Source organism: Asterias rubens, chromosome 9, assembly GCF_902459465.1.
Source record: "Asterias rubens chromosome 9, eAstRub1.3, whole genome shotgun sequence".
In the NCBI taxonomy this organism is placed as follows: Eukaryota; Metazoa; Echinodermata; class Asteroidea; order Forcipulatida; family Asteriidae; genus Asterias; species Asterias rubens.
This window is the reverse complement of record NC_047070.1, coordinates 7,649,195-7,672,203: the sequence shown is the minus strand read 5'-3', so window position 1 is coordinate 7,672,203 and position 23,009 is coordinate 7,649,195. Positions and strand designations below refer to the sequence as shown.

General features: G+C 38.0%; 1 protein-coding gene across 1 annotated transcript; it reads left to right on the top strand.

The window, feature by feature from the left end:
- Nucleotides 1-3,006: 3,006 nt before the first annotated feature.
- Nucleotides 3,007-18,587, top strand: LOC117294478 (alpha-centractin). Its single transcript, XM_033776902.1, has 10 exons — nucleotides 3,007-3,173; nucleotides 3,708-3,772; nucleotides 6,715-6,829; nucleotides 10,678-10,764; nucleotides 11,918-12,042; nucleotides 13,038-13,254; nucleotides 15,337-15,429; nucleotides 16,082-16,318; nucleotides 16,644-16,684; nucleotides 17,020-18,587. The coding sequence occupies exons 1-10, from the start codon at nucleotides 3,126-3,128 to the stop codon at nucleotides 17,120-17,122; spliced, it is 1,131 nt and encodes a 376-aa protein (XP_033632793.1). The 5' UTR covers nucleotides 3,007-3,125; the 3' UTR covers nucleotides 17,123-18,587.
- The last annotated feature ends 4,422 nt before the right edge of the window (nucleotides 18,588-23,009 follow it).

Genomic DNA, 23,009 nt, shown 5'->3' with positions numbered 1-23,009 from the left:
ATTAAAGTCACCGTCCAATTTTAATAAAAAATGTATTCAGTCACAATTTTTCAGGGATAATAACGTCATTTTTGTCGTCATTCAAAACTGCGATGTGTATTAAGGACATAACCAAAAAACATGAATACTGTAATCAAGCTGCAATCATAAAAATTACACTTTTACTTATTGTTAAAAACCTTTATGGTGTTAGAGTGTTATTCCTTTAATCCCTTTGGTCATCTCCAGATAGAGACAGCATGGTGCCATTGACCGCTTAAGATCACTCATCACTTGTCTCATGGAATGCAGCTTGAGCGGACCACACCACATTACGCAATTGAATAACATTAAAGTGAAACGACCCAGTCAGGGTGTGTTTACGTTGAATTACTTGGGCACCTTAACTTAGTTTGACGACCATCTGCCAGGAGCACTCAGGCTACCAGTTCAAAGTATTAAGTTACACTAATTATAGTTAAGGAAATATTCAGTGGTGTTTTGAAGTGGTCTTAATGACTAAATACTAAAAATTTACCATTTGTAAACCATTATGTAAAGTGCAGTTTGTTTTAGAGCGCTATTTACCTTATTTCTATGATATAAGAACACGCTTCAAAAGAGACAAACCCATACCGCATTTAAAGTGGTATAATTAGGCACCAATTAGTTGGTCTAATCATGGTCTAATTAGCTGCAACGAATTATGTGAGGTACATTTTGTTTTAAAGTGACTACTTACGTTATTACTTTAATTAAAAATTCTCTTCAAATGAGACAAAACCTACAACAAATAAAGTGGTTTAATTAGGCACCAATTAGTTGGTCTAATTAGCTGCAACGGAATATTTCGATGTGTTATGTGGTGGTCTTGATGATTAAGCACTAAAAAGTAAGTATTTGTTAATTATGTGAGGTACATTTTGTTTTAAAGTGACTACTTACACTATATTTTAGTCTATAAATTCCCTTCAAATGAGACAAAACCCACAACATATAAAGTGGTTTAATTAGGCACCAATTCGTTGGTCTAATTAGCTGCAACGATATACTTCGATGTGTTATGTAATGGTCTTGATGATTAAACACTAAAAAGTAACAATTTGTTAATTATGTGAGGTACATTTTGTTTTAAAGTGACTACTTACACTATATTTTAGTCTAAAAATTCCCTTCAAATGAGACAAAACCCACAACAAATAAAGTGGTTTAATTAGGCACCAATTAGTTGGTCTAATTAGCTGCAACGATATACTTCGATGTGTTATGTAATGGTCTTGATGATTAAACACTAAAAAGTAACAATTTGTTAATTATGTGAGGTACATTTTGTTTTAAAGTGACTACTTACACTATATTTTAGTCTCAAAATTCCCTTCAAATGAGACAAAACCCACAACAAATAAAGTGGTTTAATTAGGCACCAATTAGTTGGCCTAATTAGCTGCAACGGAATATTTCGATGTGTTATGTGATGGTCTTGATGATTAAACACTAAAAATTAATTATTTGTCAATTATGTGAGGTACATTTTGTTTTAAAGTGACTAGTTACACTATTTTTTAGTCTCAAAATTCCCTTCAAATGAGACAAAACCCACAACAAATAAAGTGTTTTAATTAGGCACCAAATAATTGGTCTAATTAGCTGCAACGATATATTTCGATGTGTTATGTAATGGTCTTGATGATTAAACACTAAAAAGTAACAATTTGTTAATTATGTGAGGTACATTTTGTTTTAAAGTGACTACTTACACTATTTTTTAGTCTAAAAATTCCCTTCAAATGAGACAAAACCCACAACATACAAAGTGGTTTAATTAGGCACCAATTATTTGGTCTAATTAGCTGCAACGATATATTTCGATGTGTTATGTAATGGTCTTAATGATTAAACACTAAAAAGTAACAGTTTGTTAATTATGTGAAGTACATTTTGTTTTAAAGTGACTACTTACACTATTTTTTAGTCTAAAAATTCCCCTCAAATGAGACAAAACCCATAGCATATCAAGTGGTTTAATTACGCACCAATTAGTTGGTCTAATTAGCTGCAACGATATATTTCGATGTGTTATGTGATGGTCTTGATGATTAAACACTAAAAAGTAACAATTTGTTAATTATGTGAAGTACATTTTGTTTTAAAGTGACTACTTACACTATTTTTTAGTCTAAAAATTCCCTTCAAATGAGACAAAACCCATAACATATAAAGTGGTTTAATTAGGCACCAATTAGTTGGTCTAATTAGCTGCAACGATATATTTCGATGTGTTATGTAATGGTCTTAATGATTAAACACTAAAAAGCAACAATTTGTTAATTATGTGAGGTACATTTTGTTTTAAAGTGACTACTTACACTATTTTTTAGTCTAAAAATTCCCTTCAAATGAGACAAAACCCACAACATATAAAGTGGTTTAATTAGGCACCAATTAGTTAGTCTAATTAGCTGCAACGATATATTTCGATGTGTTATGTAATGGTCTTAATGATTTAACACTAAAAAGTAACAATTTGTTAATTATGTGAGGTACATATTATTATTATTATTTCTTTATTTTTAAAACAACTGATATTCAGAAAGTCGATATGTAACCATTAAAGTTTGATGGATCGACTAAAGCATTAAAAATTAAATTATCTTAACCCAATTTGGCCTACATTTTGTTACTATGACCGAAATTTTACAAAAGCAACATTCAAAATTGCCATGATTTTACAAAATTTAAGAAATAGTGGCTTATGTGTGTGAACAACTTAGGAAATCCTGTCGCTTCGTGAAACTACTTCGGTAATGAAATTCGCGGCTGGCGTGGCGGCTCGAATTAGCGGCTGGACTTTTCGGCCGTAAATTGAGAATTCGCGGCTGGCATTTGCGGCTGGGAATTCGCGGCTGAGAATTCGCGGCTAGCTTCAGGGTCTATTGTGGCCGTTCCAGAAATCAAGTCGATACCCCGACGCTACGCGTTACTAAACAGTGATTTTTTAAAACGGGTGCCCGACTAAAATGTAAAAAGGGTCGGATTTTCTGTACACACATCTCAATCGGCGGAAGATCAATCCACGTCCAACCCACAAAAACAGGCGATGCTTAATTTTTGGTAACAAAACGAGAATTAAACCAAAATAAGCAGCTATGGATTCGTACGATGTGATAGCAAATCAGCCGGTTGTCATAGATAATGTAAGTGGAATGAGAATTGTTATATTTATTAAAGGGGAAGTTTCAGCCAGGTTGAGTTGAGTGAGAACTGAGATGGTTTTATTTCTTAATATTCTAAAATGGCACTGTCAACCACCCACCCGGCCCATATCAATTCGATGTTTTGTATGTAATGACATTATTGATGACAATGTTTCAATACAATACAATACAATACATACAATGCAATGACTGTTGTGACTCGTTCTTAACTGTAGTTTAAGTGTTAATGTTAGTTAATTAAACTTTCGTATGGCGCCACCACTTTTTCACTAATTTTTACAAAAAGGCCAAGAGGGGGATATCCAATGCGGTACCAATTAATGTAGATACATCAAACGAAAAAGTGGTGGCGCCATACGGAAACTTTTCCAAATATCTATCCGTGAGTCATAATGGATTTGTCGGTGTATAGACTCCACCACTAGTCACTACACTAGGCCCCTAGAAATTAACGGAAATGTTTTCAACACAAATATTGCATTAGCCTAGCCTAATGATTTTTTTTCTTTGCAGGGTTCGGGTGTTGTCAAAGCGGGCTTTGCTGGTGACCAGATCCCAAAGTACCATTTTCCTAATTAGTAAGTGTGCTTTGTTTACTTACTAAGCTTTTCTTAAAAAATATTGCTAAATTCCATGGACACTGTTTTTGAAATGTCCACTCAATACATAAAACTGATTCTTAATATCTGGTTGATTTTTTTTTTAGCCCTCTTCAGTTTCCCTACTCTTCACCATGTAGATTGACATATTATTTTATGCATAGGCCCTATTCTATTTTAAAGTTATTTGTAGTTTTGTATGTAGTGCAACATTTGATGGCGAGTGAAGAAAACATATTCTTGGGGATGGGACTGGGAAATTATCAACCGAGCAATGAGCATGCAGAATTTGTTGTTTTATGTATTCATGAAATGAAACCTAGGGCCCCTCAAAAGTGACTAGCACTGTGGCCCTAATGCCTGAATAATATGTATCTGTGTATAGACCAATCGACGAAAAGAAATTGGTAGCGCCCTCTATTGAAAATTACCAACTGCGGTGTCTTTTTGTGCACAATCTAGGCATTGAAGACACTGCAGTAAATGGCGCGTGGTGCTCAACACTTGCGTGCCCGGTGCTCAACAGTTGCGCGCCCGGTGCTCAACAGTTGCGCGCCTGGTGCCCGTCGTATTCGTCTTTAGAGAAGAAAAAAAAAAAAATTCCTGTTTAAGATGTGGGAGGAAAACCCTCAAAAGGGAAATTCCATCCAGTCGCGTAGGGACTGACAACCCAACCCAATCCATGCCAGTGCAAGTCTCTGGTCTGGGTCCACAAGAGATGAAAGACAGGAAAGTAACCACTGACCTGACCTGAATACGGAGTAATATATTTATCATCCCATATGTGTACTTTTGCATAACGCATGAGCTGGGCCCAATTTCATGGCTCCGCTTACCATGGCTCTGCTTACCATGGCTCTGCTTACCATGGCTCCGCTTACCATGGCTCCGCTTACCATGGCTCCGCTTACCATGGCTCCGCTTACCATGGCTCCGCTTACCATGGCTCCGCTTACCATGGCTCCGCTTACCATGGCTCCGCTTACCATGGCTCCGCTTACCATGGCTCTGCTTACCATGGCTCTGCTTACCATGGCTCTGCTTACCATGGCTCTGCTTACCATGGCTCTGCTTACCATGGCTCTGCTTACCATGGCTCTGCTTACCATGGCTCTGCTTATGACCACCATTCTCTGCTTTTTGTGCAACTATGCTGAGTTTCTGTGCTAGCTGTGTACATATAATGTAAGCTACAAAATGCCTAGTAACGTGGAGTACGCAAGCGCACAAGCAAAAATTCCCTGCCAACTTATGATACATGCTTTACAGTAAACGCGGAATTCCTGCTTCCGTAAGCGCAGATTCTTTGCCCAGGGTAAGCAGAGCCATGAAATTGGGCTGATATCACACGCTGCAACAAACAAAGTGGTGCTGTATGGATGCCAAATTCTGAAGTTTTCGGGGTGAACTCTCCAACGCCGCTCCCCCTTACTTTCGGTTTAAAGGCAGTGGACACTATTAGGAATTGCTCAAAATAATTATTAGCATAAAACCTTACTTGGTGACGAGTAATGGGGAGAGGTTGATAGTATAAAACAATGTGAGAACCGGCTCCCTCTGAAGTGACATAGTTTTCAAGAAAGAAGTAATTTTCCACGAATTTGATTTCGAGACCTCAGATTTAGAATTTGAGGTCTCGAAATCAACCATCTAAAAGCACACAACTTCGTCTGACAAGGGTGTTTTTTCTTTCATTATTATCTCGCAACTTCGACGACCAATTGAGCTCAAATTTTCACAGGCTTGTTATTTTATGCATATGTTGAGATACACCAAGTGGGAAGACTGGGCTTCCACAATTACCAATGGTGTCCACTGCCTTTAAACCAGTGTTTTGTCTTGAACTGACATTCCCTGACAATCTACTATGTAAATGTATGAAGGTTAGAATTTACAAATGTGTAAAGTATTAGACATACACTAGACCATTAGCACATGACCTTCTTACTGTTATGTTAAATGAGATTTCCTGGTAGGTGTTCATAATGTATGGGTAGTTTGTTAAATCTGTTAAAAAACATCAAATGCAATGCATTTGTCATGCCTTCTTATTCCAAAGTGAAGAAAGCAAATATTGTTCACATGATGTAATGTGTTCTTAACACTTCATGTTCTGCTTGATGATATGTGTAACCTTTGTTTAAAAACAGATTTACATTGTAAATTCTAGTGTCTTTCTGGCAGGCGAAATACTGTACTAGTCTAATGTATGGGAAATTTTACATTTTACAATCCTTCTTAAAATAATAGTTTACCAAAGTAACAGGTGCAAAAGTTGTTAAATGCGCTCCCTTTCTTCATATCTAAAGTTGATAAAAATCAGACAATGCAAACTCTAAAAGTTTAGCCCATATTTTCTTCCATAATACATTGTAGTGTACAAATCGTGTTGAATTGATTCATAAGTGTACATCACTTTTTTTAGGGCTACGTGGTTCTTTTGTAAACTTGTGATGTTAATGTTACACATGTATGTTTGTTGAAAATACATGTAATTGACCCAATTCACCTGCCGTCATCATCAGAATAATCTTGGATGCGCCATTTTGGTGGTCAATGTCAACGTGGGTTATTCAGAGAAATGCGCATTTTTAGCTGACCAACAACATGGTGAGCGTGGCATCAGTCGCCGCGTGTGACGCGCATGCAAGGGGTCAATAATAATGTAAAAATATTAAAATACACTCTTTAGCAAGTTTCTGCTGCTCCTAAGTGTTTCTGGTTCTGCCGATTTTTACAATTTTCTAAAAAAAAATTATTAAATTTTTTTTGTAGAAAGAAAATGGGGAAGGGAAAATTATAATAAAAAATGGTTGTCCCAACCTGCCACATTCTCATTATTCGATGCAGTTTGCAATTTTTAAAGGAAATAATAACGTTAACTTTGACATAAATTGTTTGTTTCTTTATCCCCCTTCAAGTGTGGGAAGACCAAAGCATGTGCGGGTGATGGCTGGAGCTTTAGAGGGTGACATGTTCATCGGTCCAAAAGGAGAAGAGCATCGTGGTCTGTTGTCAATCAAATATCCAATGGAGGTAAGTTTAGATGAAAAATTGATTAATTTCTCTTGATCAAAAACTTACGTACCTACAGAAGTAGAACCCGGAGAAGGCTGAGTGCGTCATTGTGCATGCGATTTCTTTGTGAGACCATTTTTATGTAGTTTTCCTCTTTTTTTTCCTCTTTGTTTTTTTGCAATATGATATGTAATTTTGTGATACATAAGCTTTGAATCACTTTTTTTTCTTCTGAAGTGAAACAGGGCACAATTACATAAAAGCTGCTAAAAAAGCTGCTAAGGCACAAAACATTTGGAATTTAAAATGAATAAATGTGTATGCAGAGTTGCTTGATATCTCAACATCCTCAAATCATTGGAAAATGTAGCATAGACTGAAACAAATATTAGGATATTAGATAATGACCCCATCAGTATGAGCTTTTATAGCAGCCCCTGTGTAATTAGCCCTATTTTAAGTTAAGTACCTAAAAGCTAATATTTTCGTAATCGCACTAATTAGTATGATCCAGATGCCACTTTGTGTTACCGCAAAGTGATCAAATGAGACTGCAGTTGTTTACCATCTAAACTGTTTTATCTGAACCTACAATGTACAGCAAAAGAAGATTTTATCTCTTCTGTTTGATAGAATTTATTTAGAATTGATGAATTTAGAATTAAGTCTGGTTTAATGTCACACATACACATGATACACATACAGTGAAATTGAAATTCGCTTTGGTTTGTGATTCTAAAATCATTACTTAGCTTTGACGATACCACGATATTATCGAATATCGCGATACTAATTTGGAAACGATTTCGATTTCGAATCGCTTTTGTTTTAATCGAGTATATCGCGATATTGATTAAGTGTCGCCATGTATTTCCTAGCTGAGACATCTTGCACCCCATAGGTTTGGAGTAAAACCAGAAGAATAGGTCAATAGAACACCTCTCTTATGCTATGACTGTCTCTTTTTCACTGGGAGTTTGAAAACTGATGATGTCAAATTCGATTATAACGAATATCGCGCTGATTGTAAACGATATATCGTCCTAGCTTAATCATTACCAAAGAACAAAATACACTAAAACCACTAGGCTACACAATAACATGATAATTTAATGGTTGATACTCAGCACGATTGAAAGATATTTGTTAGCCTCAAACTCAACATTTGTACGTATGAGACAAAGATGTTGAATTGAAAAGAAGAAAAAAAACCAAGACCGCCAAACTAGTCATGTCTTGTGTTTACTGGCCCAACACTGAAATCATTGGCCTCAGGCCAGTGGTCCAGTGTTAAATTTGAGCTGTGTACATGGTAGGTACATGTGTTGTAATCTGATCACTAAATATCACCATAAAGGGAACGATTTCGTCTGGAAATGTTGCACAGCAAAAATTTCCGCTGAACAATAGATTTTGTGCACAGTGAATGCAAATATTGAGTAGCAAATTATGATTTGTGAAGACTTGTAGAGAAACTGACATGCTTTGCGTAGTATTTTACTCTGTAAATCGTTCACCGAAAATTGGAGTTCAACATTAATGAGAACTGCTTCATGTTTAAACCAGCAGACTACAATGTAAATAGTTTACCTTTTTTGTGTACTTGGTGTTAATAGGGACTTTGGCCATCAATCAGCAAATGCGCAATATTTATTGTACAACTCGTTATTGATTTTCACACGACGCGTCTTCTAAATGCAGCCCGGCCGTGTCATCCGCACTGCAGCTGTTGTTTGGAGTAAATAGGGCGTAATGATAATACCTCCACAGATTTCTAATAATACTCATTGTACAACAATGTCAATGCCATTACATATGCTGTGTATTGTGGTTGAATGTTGGTTGAGACTTAAAGGCACTGAACACTTTTGGTAATTGTCAAAGACCAGTATTCTCACTTGGTGTATCCCAACATGTAATGCATAAAATAACACACCTGTGAACATTTGGGCTGAATTGGTCATCAAAGTTGCATGAAAATAGCAGTGAAAGAAAAAACACCCTTGTTGCACAACTTTATGTGCTTTTAAATGACTTATAATAAAAGACTTCAGGCCTGAAGTTTTTTTTTATTTGGGTGTGAGAATACCTCTTTCTAAAAAACTAGTTTCTCACCATGTTTTATGTTATGTCAACAGCTCTACATTGCTCGTTAGCAAGTAAATTTGTTATGCTTACAATTGTTTTGAGTGATTACCAATAGTGTCCAGTGCCTTTAAAATGTCGGTGGAGGTGGGAATGTTTTACATTGATCTGTTAATATTCTCAGCAATCTGTTAATATTCACAGCAATGCTATGTTATAATGCATTATCAACAAAATCGAGCTTGGAATTTCATGGAGGCCATGTTGACCTTTGCCTCTGTTGACCTCCGGGCCCAATTTCATTGAGCTGCTAAGAGCAGCAATAGAGTTTTACTGCTAAGCAGAAATATACAGGATACCATCCATAGTCATGGATTGTTTGGCTGGCAACCCCATTCTGGTGTTTAAGCATTTAATTTGGTTGTGGTTCTAAAGCTACTTCTGTGTTTAATCCTACATTTGGTGTATATCCACAATTCTCAGGCACCCTGCTAAAGGCATCAAAATAAAACAGCAGTTGAAATGAAAGCTGCAACAACATGCAACCATTGCAACAGAGGGTTACATGTATGTTGCATTGTGAAGTGAACTGGCTTAAAGAAGCGCAGCAGCCGATTTCACGAAACGCTAGGATTAATCCTATCTCGTGTTAATCTTAAGTTTTACATGTTTCAGTGCAAGGCTGGGACTTGTCCTGTGTCATAAGATTAGGAAGAGTTTGGTGAAATCGACGGCTGGGCTTAGTGCACCAATATGCACTGAAGTTTGCTGGAGACCCAGATTGCACTTGGACCAGTTATCTTTTCATTTCACTAGTCTTCCAGCTTTAAAACAAGTTTATGGGGTTCATTCTAAACAGGGGCGGTTATCAAACACTGAACAAGCCAGCCAGACCTCTAGGAGAGTATTCTGACCGGTCCTCAGGTTTTTTAACAAGCATTCGGCCAGCGGATCACTGTTAAGGGAGAACTCTGCCAGGGTTCGCTGAATTGTGATTGCTTATTGCTCGCAAGATGTGACCCACAAGCATTCATAATTAGATGTTATTAGGTTACTTACTTCTATGATTCTATTGTCCACAAAGCTGTGCAGTGTCAATTTGATTAGGTTTGTTCCCTTTTTTTTCTCCAGGGCTTAACTTCATGGAGCTACAATGTACTTTAAGCAGACAACAGTCACAAATGGTGCATTATATGACATGTTGTTTTGGCTGGTCACCTATTTCTGATAAGCAGTAATGTTCCATGCTTAGAAAATATCCAGCATTAGACCCCCCCCCCCCAAAAAAAAAAATACCAGTTCATTACAACCAGATTTTTCAAAAAAGATGAGGATGAGGGCCTTTTTATTTATTATTTATTAATTTTTTTTCAAGACGGCCGCTTAGTATTTCAAATCAAACAGGCCACATTCTCAGTTTGAAACACCGCAAACTTATTTTATATCTATTTGTTGCATAAGGACCGTGTTGACAGGGTCGGATTATCGGATTATTGCACTAAAAAAATTAGCTGGTATCTGGTAGGCATTCACTATTGTTGTTTTATTAAACAGACGGTTACACGTGTTCGAGAGCATTTAACGTTAGATTCGGGGAAAAGCTCCTAGGCCAGTCTGTTTAAAAGGATGGATTAAAAAAAAAAACCTTTCATTATCATGAGTTATTTTTAACAAAAATAGTAAGTGAATGAATGTAAAACAAAATAGAAATGAATATGCCTAATTTTTGTGCACTAAAAATGCTTTAATAATCTTAACTCTTAATAAATATTTATTGACAGCATGGCATAGTAAAAGACTGGAACGACATGGAGAGAATATGGCAGTATATTTATTCCAAAGACCAACTCCAGACATTCTCAGAGGAGGTAAGTTTTTTTCTCTACTATTGTGATTTCTCTAGGATTTCTCTATCATCATCATCATCATCATCATCATTAGGCATAGACTTGCATCTGTGGCCGCCTCGTCCTCAGATTGTAATGGGGGCGCACTCCTAGAGCCGCCGCCATCACCTGGTGTCTTTCAATCGCTGCTCTTCTCAGTTCTTCGACGCTTCTTCCACTCCGATTTGTGACGTTGTCTATCCAGTGCAGCTAAGGGCGCCTCTGCCTCGAATTGTACCTGTAGGCAGACCATCTATAGCTGCGCTGGGTAGGCCTCCCTGTCTCATCACATGAGCGCACCATTTCGCCTTCCGCTCTAAGACCACGTCACTCGTGAGACGCCACCGTCCACCGATCAGTTCGGATTTCTCTATGATTTCTCTACTATTATGATTTCTGTACCATTGTAAACTAACAATACCTTCTTCATACTAAAAGTAAAAAAAAAATAAAAATATTTTCGGTATTCCACGATAGCTGCAGCCTGCGCTCTTAATACTTTGCCAGCCACTCCAGGAAAGCAGCTCTGCCATCCCCATATAAAAAAACTCCAAAACATTAATGTTTTTTTTCCCTTGTTAATTCTTGTTAAATTTTTACATGAGGAAGATTTAGATGAAAGAAAAAACCCTAAACAATGGAGTACAAGAAAATCTATATTGAGTAGCCCAATGGGAACTTGCTTGATGGTACAGCATTGTAATTGAACACACATGTTAGCTGAGGTTGAATGAGTGTCTAGAAGGAAATGCATTAATTGCAAAGTGATGGGGGACTTGTTGTCAGGGTTGTGTGTTAAAAGTAATTGTCGTGGGGACGCCATGTCTTTGTCATATTTGTTCTGTTAATGCCATTCATTTACTTACTGTTAGCACCAGAAGCCATGCCTTTTGGTGTGTTATTGGTTAGCAGCGCACATGACGTCATTAACCATCATCTTTGATGTAAAACAATGGAAACTGCTTGATTGTACGCGCTGTGCATGTGCACTACGTGTGCACATTTGATCAAAGGAAAATGTATCATGTGCCCCTTCAATAGTGAAGAGAGGGCCTGGACTATTCTTGAAAAGGGCCCTGTATCCTATTTTGACAGCTAATAATTCTGACCGATTGTTTGTATCTCATGTCTACAGCATCCTGTGCTACTGACGGAGGCCCCTCTTAACCCGAGGAAGAACAGAGAGAAAGCGGCTGAGGTGTTCTTCGAGACGTTCAATGTACCGGCTCTCTTCATCTCAATGCAGGCCATTCTTAGTTTGTAAGAACAATGTTTGTCTCTTTTATTACAATTCTAGAATAAGACAATTTGTATTAAAGGCAGCGGACACTGTTTGCAATTGCTAAACATAATTGTTAGCATAAAAACTTACTTGTTAGCGGTCAATAGACAGATGTTGATAGTATACGGAACGCGCAATTCATAGCTATTAGTAACAGCGCGTAATCTATCTATAAGCACGGACGCGTACACACAACCCACGCGCATCAAACAGATTTTTCACAAAGTTTTTGAAAAAAATATTTCAAACCTTGAATTTTCAATTGTCAAAGTGTCTATGATTGGTTTTTTAAAACGTTTTTTAACAAAAGGGCATTTAAGAAAGGGAATAAAGGAGTAGTGACTCGTTCTTAAACGTCCGTTTAAAACCTTGCAGGGTCATTGCCGTGCGATAAAGGCCCTCGCCTTCGGCTCGGGCCTTTATCACATGGCAACGACACTGTCGGTTTTAAACGGTGGTTTAAGAACTCGTCGCTATCCTTTTATTCCCTTATAAAACAGTGAGAAATGGCTCCCTCTGAAGTAACTTCATTTTTCGAGAAAGAATCTATTTCTCACTAAAATATTAGAATTTTAATTTGAGACCTCATAATTAGACTCTTCATGTGACAAGTTTTTTTTCTTCCATTATTGTTTCGCAACTTTAACGTCCAATTGAATTCAAATTTTAACAGGTTTGTGCATATGTTGAGATAAACCAAGTGAAAGGACTGGTCTTTGCCAATTACTGAAGGTGTCCAGCGTCTTTAAAATATGAATGTTCACAGGTTTTTACAACTGTCATGGTGTGAAGACAGTTGCGGAAAACTTCACTTAAAATAGGTTTGGGGGTAAACAAAAAAATGACTCAAGTGTGACTTGAAAGTGCGACCTTAACGTTTCATCACTAAAAAGTGGTTTGCCTAAACAATAAAACACCTTTGGTCTTGGAAGATTTAATTCAAGCTTTTCATTCCTTTTTCATTCTTTACTAGATATGCGACAGGTCGTACTACCGGAGTGGTCCTAGACTCGGGTGACGGTGTAACGCACGCCGTACCGATCTACGAGGGGTTTGCTCTTCCTCACTCTATCATGAGGGTAGACATAGCTGGACGTGACGTCACCCGTTACCTCCAGCTGCTGCTCAGAAAAGAAGGTTACAACTTCCACACGTCGGCTGAACTGGAAGTTGTCAAGATGATCAAAGAGGTTGGTATAGACCCACATATGGTATAATATGCACAATGCGCAGCACACTTTCACGCACCTATCTCAACCGCCAGTTTGGGAGTCAAAATTGGGCTCAAAGGAATTGATTCCGAAAATGCTGGAAATGGTAGACGTGCATTCTTAGGAGTTGTGTTCCGCGTTGTGCAAGGGGCCTATTGTACAACATTGGTTTATCATTGTCTCTTCCGGATTTTGAACCGACCCGGAGGACAATCTCTGAATATGGCTCATCAGGCCGGTGTCTGTGTCTAGTTTCCTTGGCATTAAACGACTGAGAGTATTTCTATTTCCCCCCTGGACAAGATGCCAGTCCATTGCAGTTTACTCCCCAGCACTCGTCGGTACCCATTTATATTTGCCAAATGATTATGATTAAGTGCCTTGCTAAAGGACACAAGTGTTGAACAGGACAGGATTCAAACCCAAATTCTAGTAGGGGTATAATGCTGCACTCTTTCTGTCATCAAAAAGAGTTTTGGCTACCCAAATGCTTGGATACCATTTTGTTTACAGGAATGTGGGCGATTGATTCGCCAGGGTATTTTTAAGGAAAAAGACCCACTTGCAGTCTTTAGTCACACACTGCCATGTTGATTATTGGTGTGTGCGTTGCGTTTTTCTTCTTTCCATTTTGATCTTGTTTAATTGTGCATTTAACTTGTTCCCCTTGGTGTGGGTGTGGCTCTTTTGAGTGTTATGGTCTGTAATTTGTTGCTGCATTTGTACGCTGATTGGTACATTGTATGTAATTTTACCCTATTGAATGACCGTCTTTAAAGGAACACGTTGCCTTGGATCGGACGAGTTGGTCTTTGAAAAGTGTTTGAAACCTATTGTTGTGAAATGCATCTGATTAGAAAGATATTTTAAAAGTAGAATATAATGATCCACATAAGTATCACTCGAAATTGCGTGGTTTTCCTTTTACATCATCGACTAACACGGTCGGCCATTTATGGGAGTCAAATTTGTGACTCCCATTAATGGCCGACCGTGTTAGTTAGTAAAGTAAAAGGAAAACCAAGCAATTTCGAGGTAATTTTATGTGTATCATTGTATTCTACTTTTAAATGATCTTCCTAACCATATGCATTTTATAACAAATGGTTACAAACGCTTTTTAAAGACCAACTCGACCGATCCAAGGCAACGTGTTCCTTTAAATTTTATTCTGAATTATTACAGATTTTTAATTGTGCATTTGATTTTTTGTTCCCCTTGTTAGGGGTGATGGTGTCCATTTTGCGTGTTATTGTCTATATTTTATGCTGCATATTATGTTTGGTACATTGTGTTTTTTACTTTTATTGAACTTTTTAATTTTATTTGTTGAACTTTTACATATGTTATTGTAATTTTGCATTTTTAAGCGTTTTCGGATGGAGAGGGTGCACTGTAATTGTAGTAGGCCTAAATTATTATTATCATTATTTCTATTATTATTATTATGTAGAAACAAAGTGACCTTTAACCTTTACGAATTTAGAATGCTTTATTTATATCGCAAAACATGTTAACTTGTGAGCAGGTCTATTTGTTGTTTATGATATTATGCATTAGGCCTAATAATAATATGCATACACGAGGAACGATTTCATCCAGCAATTTTGCATAGCAAAATATTTCAATTAATTTTGGTTTTTACCCATACACCGATGTGTGTTAGCACTGTATACTCAGTACTTTCCCGAGTCGTGTGAAAAAATATCACAGGCATGTTACTCGGGTGGGATTCGAACCCACGACCCTTGCAATTCTAGAGCATTGTCTTACCAACTAGACTACCGAGGTTGCCCGGTAGCTAGAGGCAGTTCGAATCCTATGTTTTGGCATTATATTTCAACTGAACATCATTAAATGTGCACACAGAATGCTTATATTGAGTAGCAAATCATGATTGTTGAGTAGCAACTGACACATTTTGCATAGCATTTTGCTCTGCTGTACAAGGGAATTTGTTCACTGCATAACACCCTATGTTGGCGGTCTTGTGGACTATTTGTCCACTAAATTCGAGCCCTGCTGACTAGTATATTTTTGATCCGGATATTTCTCTTGCAGCGATCCTGTTTCCTGTCCATCAATCCTCAGAAAGAAGAGTCAACAGATACAGAGAAATCTCTCTACACACTGCCGGATGGGAGCACGCTCGAGGTGAGCCTTAACAATCGATAAACGTCATTGTCATTTTTCTTCAGTAATTTGTTCGTCTGCCTGACTGTCTGTTTGTTTCGTCTTTGTATATAAAATGTCCTTAACTCATACTCTAGTCTTTCCAGGGGTGGATTTCACAAAGGTAGTCCTAACTTAGGACTAGTCCTAGGCAATGCTAAGAGATAGGACCAGTCCTAAGTTAGGATGAGTTACTGGTCCTAACTTAGGACCAGTCCTATCTCTTAGCATTGCTTAGGACTAGTCCTAAGTTAGGACTACCTTTGTGAAATCGACCCCTGTTCGTTTGTTTGTTCAAAGAATTTTTTTACCTCTTAAAGGCAGTGGACACTTTTGGTAAATGTAAAAGACCAGTCTTCAAAGTTGGTGCATCTCAACATATGCATAAAATAACAAACCTGTGAAAAATTGAGCTCAATCGGTCACCGAACTTGCGAGATAATAATGAAAGAAAAAAAACCCCACCCTTGTCGCACAAAGTTGTGTGCATTTAGATGGTTGAATTTCGAGACCTCAAGTTCTAAATCTCGTCACCAAGAAAGATTTTATTCTAATAATTATTTTGAGTAATTACCAATAGTGTCCACTGCCTTTAAACATTCTGATTCAATGTAATTACATCTTGCGTCTCCAGGTGGGACCAGCCAAGTTCAGGGCACCAGAGCTTCTCTTCAGACCGGACCTTATCGGTGAAGAGTGCGAGGGACTCCACGAGGTGCTGACCTTTGCCATCCAGAAGTCTGACATGGACCTGAGAAGGACCCTGTTTGCAAACATCGTTCTGTCCGGTGGCTCAACACTCTTCAGGGGATTCGGTGACAGGCTGCTCAGTGAGGTCAAGAAACTAGCTCCAAAAGACGTTAAGATCAGGGTAGGTTTCGGTTTTGGTTTTCTATTTGCTACAAATCTTAAAATGAACATGAAAGTTCTGTGAACAGAACTTGTTTTTGGGATTATGAAAATGTCAATGAATGAATAGGTTACCTACTAGTGTACAAAAGTAACGGCAAATTAAATATGGATGAACCTTTCCTGTTTTGTTTGGAAAGAGCTCATGTCGTAGGCCTTTATGAGTGCCTGGGGATAAAGTTTTCTCCCTCGACAGTGGTCTGCAAACCATTTCAGTAGTTGTGGAGATATTTTTTCTGTGATCATATCAATAAAAAAATTCACTATAATTTGCCATTTTATTGCAGATATCGGCACCACAAGAGAGGTTATACTCAACATGGATTGGGTAAGTCTTAAATTTCTTGCTGAAGAAACCCTCATTTTGATAAACCCCAATTCCTGTAATTCTTTCCTCTAATTTCCAATAGACCCTTCCCATGAACTATGCTAATCACATTCACGCATGCGTACAGACCCAATAGAGACATGTAATAAGCAGACGCACAAGTACGTCTGCGTCACCCTGCTATTAACCACATACAAAACAGCGTGATGTTTCCTCAATTTGCCAACCAAAATGTTAGTGCGCACACGCTATGTGCAAATTTACATATTTCATGGGAAGGGTCTATTGATTTGACGGTTGAGTTCCTAATATATGTTTTTTTTCTCTCTCTTCAGGGGTTCCATCTTAGCATCGTTAGACACCTTCAAGAAGATGTGGGTCTCTAAGAAGGAGTACGACGAAGACGGTGTCAAAGCCGTCCACAGGAAGACCTTCTAATGCAATAGTAGCAATCTAGATTATAGATCTTAAACAGTAGCGTCCCCTTGTACTCATTGTATCAAAGTTGCAGGTTTTTTTCCTCCTTTTTTGACCTTTAGGGAAGTTGGGAAGTATACATAAATTATAAATGCATATGCTCAGTGCTCTTAAGGCAGGCACCGAGATGGTTGATTTCAACCTCGTTCCCAGGGGTGATCGATCTTGCCACGCCATGTTGTCCCAGCACGCCTTGCTTGCTCATGACCCATGGGCCTGGTGGCTCGGCCTGGGGTGCGTTTTGGCGGTCGTAACCAATAACTGTTTCGGTCATTGGCCAGTGGTTAACCAATGGCCAATTCAACCACAACAGTCATTGGTTAGGACCGTCAAATTGCACTCCTGGAATTGGTTCATTAAAATGCGCTAGAATCTGGCACTTTTTACTTAGGCCTGTGGACGATCCACTCTATGCGCCCGCTCAAGTATTGTAACCCGCAAAAGATGCATCAAGTCAAAGAGCAATTGGTCCCCTCCCAGTCTTCTTTGATCTTTTGATATGCTTTACTGTATGCAGTTTATGGTGACCATGTAAAAACATGATTCATTTGAAATGGAATCTTGTCAAAGTTCTTGCATTTTTAATCTGCATTTACTAAGCATCGTGCAAGTGCTCGGAAGTTTTTGGCAAGTGTAGCTTCAAAGAAGTCACCCTTGGGAGCCAATCAGTAATGTTTTTAATTACATCCCTCCCCGGGGTTAGTGACGAGAGGTATCAATATGACGTGCTCCCCATGGTAGCGAGGCTTGGTTGATTCTAGCAAATTGCTGGAACAGATAGAGACCATGGAGGGCTGAAAGTTTGGCATGGCCATGAAATAGCCACAACGGTTGAACTAGTCACATTGAACCAAGCGAGGGCCACAGGTCATTAACCAAAACTGTACCTTATCTGTATAGAGGGTCGTCTTCACTTTAAAGAATGTCCTGCACTGATCTGGGCCCAATTTTATAGAGCGGTTTAGCAGGAAGCTATGCTTAACAAATTCCTTTGCTAAGCAAGAAATAAGTCGGGTACCAGTCAAATCACCAGTTAAATGTGCAGTATTTTGGCTGGTTACCAGCTTTTGCTAAGCATAGCTTGGTTGTGCTTAGCTAGTTTTTTTCTGCTTATAAGCAGCTTTATGAAAATGGGCCCAGTGCATGAGCCAAGCATCAATAGCTGTCCCATACGCACATATTGTTTTTGTTTACTGACAACTGCAATGTGGTTTTTTTCATGGTGCGCCATGCTTCCTAATCCAAGTTTTTTTTTAAGCTGTAGAAACCCCTTGATATTATTTCCTATCATTCGGATTTTGAATCCAACTCTGAAATTTAATATTTGATACAATTGGATTCTGATAGTGAAAATTTTGGTTTTTAAAGGAACACGTTGCCTTGGATCGGTGGAGTTGGTCTTTGGACATTGTTTTGAAACCGTTTGTTATGAAATGCATATGGTTAGATAGATAACTTAAAGGCAGTGGACACTATTGGTAATTACTCAAAATAATTATTAGCATAAAACCTTACTTTGGAACGAGTAATGGGGAGAGGTTGATGGTATAAAACATTGTGAGAAACAGCTCCCTCTGAAGTGACCTAGTTTTGGAGAAAGGAGTAATTTTCCACGAATTTGATTTTGAGACCTCAAGTTTAGAACTTGAGATCTCAAAATCAACCATCTAAACACACACAACTTCGTGTGACAAAGGTTATCTTGCAACTCCGACGACCGATCGAGCTCAAATTTTCACAGGTTTGTTATTTTATGCATATGTTGAGATACACCAAGAGAGAAGACAGTTTTTTTTTACAAATACCAATAGTGTCCACTGCCTTTAAAAGTGGAGTACAACGATCCACACAGAAAGCCTTGAAATTGCACGGTTTTTTCTTTTACGTTTTATTCCATTTTGTGGAGTCAATGTCTTGACTCCATAAAATGGCCAACCGTGTTAGCTGGGGACGTAAAAAAAAAGACTGCAATTTCAAGGCATGTTTGTGTGGACCATATGAATTTCATTACAAACGGTTTCAAACGCTTTTCAATGACCAACCTGCCTGATTGAAAGTAACGTGTTCCTTTAATAATGTTTTGACTGCGGGAGGGTGAAGATATTTTTTCAAGTGAGAATGGAGAGTTTTTCCCATTTCTGTTTATTGTGTTTTGCCTGATAAACGTAATTCAGAGATCTCATACGTATAAGTTTCTTGCATGACCAAAGCAAGAAAAATGTGGATCAAATTTATAAAGCAAACATTTTTCATCTCTGAAGCGTATTATTTGAACATGTTTGGAAAATTCAATTTAGGTTTGTGTATTGGAAAATCACTTTTGTTTTTGCATTTTGACTTGCCATTTCTCAAATTTAGAAATTTCATTCAGTTTTTTTTGGGGTTGTTGAAGATTTAGCAAATGAGAAGTGCCCTTATTGCATTCATCAGTCACTTGGATAAAAGGGTGTTGCGCTTGTGACTTATTCAACATGTAGAATAATAAGTTTATTGTTCCTAGAAAAACTCAACCTAAGGCCAGCCGTCGCTTCACCAAACTCTTCCTAACATGAGATTTATTTTAGGACTAAGGACGAGTTCCGTAACAAAAGATGATAGGGCGCATCGAACACATCCTAGGACGAGTTACTTGTCCTAACTTGAGATAAGATTAATCCTAGCGTATTGTGAAATCAGCTGCAGGATCTTTTTATTGATGAATTTCATAATATTCTTATCTTATCAAAGGTTTTGGTGTCGTTGGATGAGCTCGTCGTAGCTGGGCGGTTTAGGGCATCGGACTCAAGTTCTGGTGGCCATGTCATCAGGGTGTGGATTCGAATCCCGGTCATGACACTTGTTTTCTTGAGCACGACACTTTCACCTTGGGGTCAATGTTTCCCTTTGAGGGCAGATATGGTTCTTGTGATTGATTTAGCTTGGTGCGCACACTTCGCAGCACAGGCTGTATACTCCCCAGGGAGCTGAGATGGTCTAAGAAATGAAATATGGCCCAGTGACAATAACGTTTAAGCGCTTTGAGGGTCACTGAACGATGGATTGGAACGATGTTTAAGAAACCACTATTATAACTTTAAGCAGATAAATTCCCTAGTGGGACGGTTTCATGCAGTAACGAGCAAAGCAAGGGTCATTATGAAACAGCTATTTGTATTTTAAGAATAATTTGGGGATTCTAGCTTGTGTGTTACAAAGGGAAGTAATTCAGTGACTATAGGTCCTTTAGGCTCATTGAGTAGTCTTAATTATTGTACATATTGGTCAGTGTGTAGTTGTAGGTTTAGATGCGTGCTGCTAAAAACAAAAAAAATCTTTAATTATTTTATTACTTTTCAATTCCATCATTTTATTGAAAACAAAATCCTATGTAGTATATTAAAAGTGAGAGTTTTATAGGACGGCTGGTGCTGCAACGGTTAGTAGTTTTCAGCCTAATGTGGTCTTTTTCAGCACAGCGCAGATTCATCCCAGGCACTGTCGTAGACATTGGGGGACGACCGTCCTCAAAGTCGACGCATGCGCAGTTGACACCAAATGTCATCATTACCGTCGCAGAACCATCCGCCGTTAAAAAACTCTCTGTTATGTACATGCTTAATAAAAGCTATGTGACTTGGGGTGGCAACAAAAGTAAGAAACAAATATTAAGGAAAATAGATAATAAATGCTTTTTAATGAGTATCCGGACAGTATGGTCTTGCGAGTCGGACTCGAGTCTTACTTGAGTTTTCGAGCATATGTGAGAACAGGACAGTGTTGATGGCAGTCTATGTTGAAAACAGTCTATGTTGATAGTTACTTGATCCAATCTCTGATTTGAATTTAATGGGATCATTTACTGGTTTTTTTTTAGGGGGGGGGGCTCTTGATTTGTTGTCAATCATGTGGCATCTTTGACTCATTTTGGTTTAAAAAGGATTATTTCACATGGAAAGTATTAGACAAACTTTTTTTTACTCATCTGATCTGGGCCCTATCTGGATACTGGGAAAAATATTGCTTGCGTTGCGTTATGGGTATTTTTGCGGGAAACCTATGTAAGCTCAAATAAATGTGCGGAAAAATTTGTGTGCTTTTTGCCCTAGGAAAGTCCAATATTATTATTCAGAAATCAATTGCCACCCCTCCCCCATATCAGAATAAATTTGAATATTTGTCTAACCCATATTTATTTATGAATTTTTCAGTTTCTGATTCAATGTCAATATCGCTCGATAATTAAATATTGGAAAAGAAATGTAATGCATGCACATGTTTAATTAAATTTCTGTACAGTATTACGTGCAAGAAATAAAGTCGAAGCTATTACTCTGTCGGGGTAAAAGGATACTAATTTGAGTTGGAATTTCTTTTTGGGGATGAGCAGCCGCATAGCAGATGTGAGACTATATGTAAAACCAGTTTCTGTTTGTCTGTGTGTGTGTGTTGCCTGTTTGTCGGTCCGCCCGCCTGGTTGTCTGCACTCAGTTCTTTATTATGCTTGCATTTTCAGTGATGTTCAATTCAATTCACATTTACATTTATTTCCACAAAACATTTCCACAATATTATAGAACAACATTGGATGCAGGAAAGTAGCGGGAAGCGCATGGAGGCAAGGCTCAAAAGAAGCTAGGTAGCTTGTATAGCGGTCTGCAAAAGACATAAACTAAAGGAACTAGCTTAGGACAATACAAAGACGAAACAGACACACAAACAGACAGACAGACAGACATACATACATACATTAGAACAAACTACTGGAGAAAATGACAATGACAAAGTATGCAAAAAAATGTTAGAAGCTTTGCTTGGTGTTGAGCATTGAAAAACTAACACAATAGAAACTATAACTGCTGAACTACTGTACAACCGCGTATGGTGAGGTCTTGATGCTTCGAAGAGTATGCTCTGCTCGGGATCCATGGTGAATACTGTCTTCGGGCATTCTCTTGATGGAATGGAGTCTTATAAATTTAAAATGTCAAGTTGTTATGTCCCAATTTCATAGTGCTGCTTGAAGCACAAAAGTATCCTAGCGCAACAAAAATATGGTTACCGGCCAAATACCATGTCATTTGTACAATTTATGACTGGTATTCTGGCTTTTTCTGCTAAGCAGAAATAATACTAAGCAGTATTTCTTGCATTGTAAGCAGCTCTATCAAATTGGGCCACGGTCTATACCTATCATTTTCCATAAGCATCAAGAATTACACAAAAACAAGAGAGCTACATGTACTACCATGCTATATACAGTGCTCTTAAAGCATTTTTATTTTTATTTCGCTGAATCGAAAGGGCATTATTCCCTTGTTCGAAATTGAAAATTATATACACCTGTTTTTTTGGACACATTGTAAAAAAAGAAAATATCAAGATAATTACACTTGTCCTAGTTGATTTATGATGAATTTAGTAATTGTTATATTTGAATTCATTTACGAATGTGGGATATCAGGACACCTGATGACTGCAGACACACCAGCCGTCGATTTCACCAAACTCTTCCTAACTTAGGATTAATCTTAGGACTTAGGATGAGTAAAGTTCCCTATCTGAAGACGTAGGATGCATTGAACCCATCCTAAGTTAGGACGGGTTACTCATCCTACCTCGAGATAGGATTTAATCCTAGCGTTTCGTGAAATCGGCCGCAGGACCCAATCTCATACAATACAATATGATACAATACAATACAACTTTTTTGTCCCTGCATGGGAAATTCTTTTGGCCTTATTGCTCACATAATAATACAGTCGCCAGTCATAAGCCTTTTTGAGATGTGGCGGACACAATACTACAGCACTATAAGGTTTGAGTAAATGTGTGTGTGTACACCCAAACCAAACAGTACACTCCTATCACG

Coding starts and splice junctions, on each gene's coding strand:
- LOC117294478 (XM_033776902.1), top strand. CDS start 3,126: ATGGATTCGTACGATGTGATAGCAAATCAGCCGGTTGTCATAGATAAT. Junction 10,765..11,917: donor TCCAGACATTCTCAGAGGAG/GTAAGTTTTTTT, acceptor TCATGTCTACAG/CATCCTGTGCTACTGACGGA. Junction 16,319..16,643: donor CAAAAGACGTTAAGATCAGG/GTAGGTTTCGGT, acceptor ATTTTATTGCAG/ATATCGGCACCACAAGAGAG.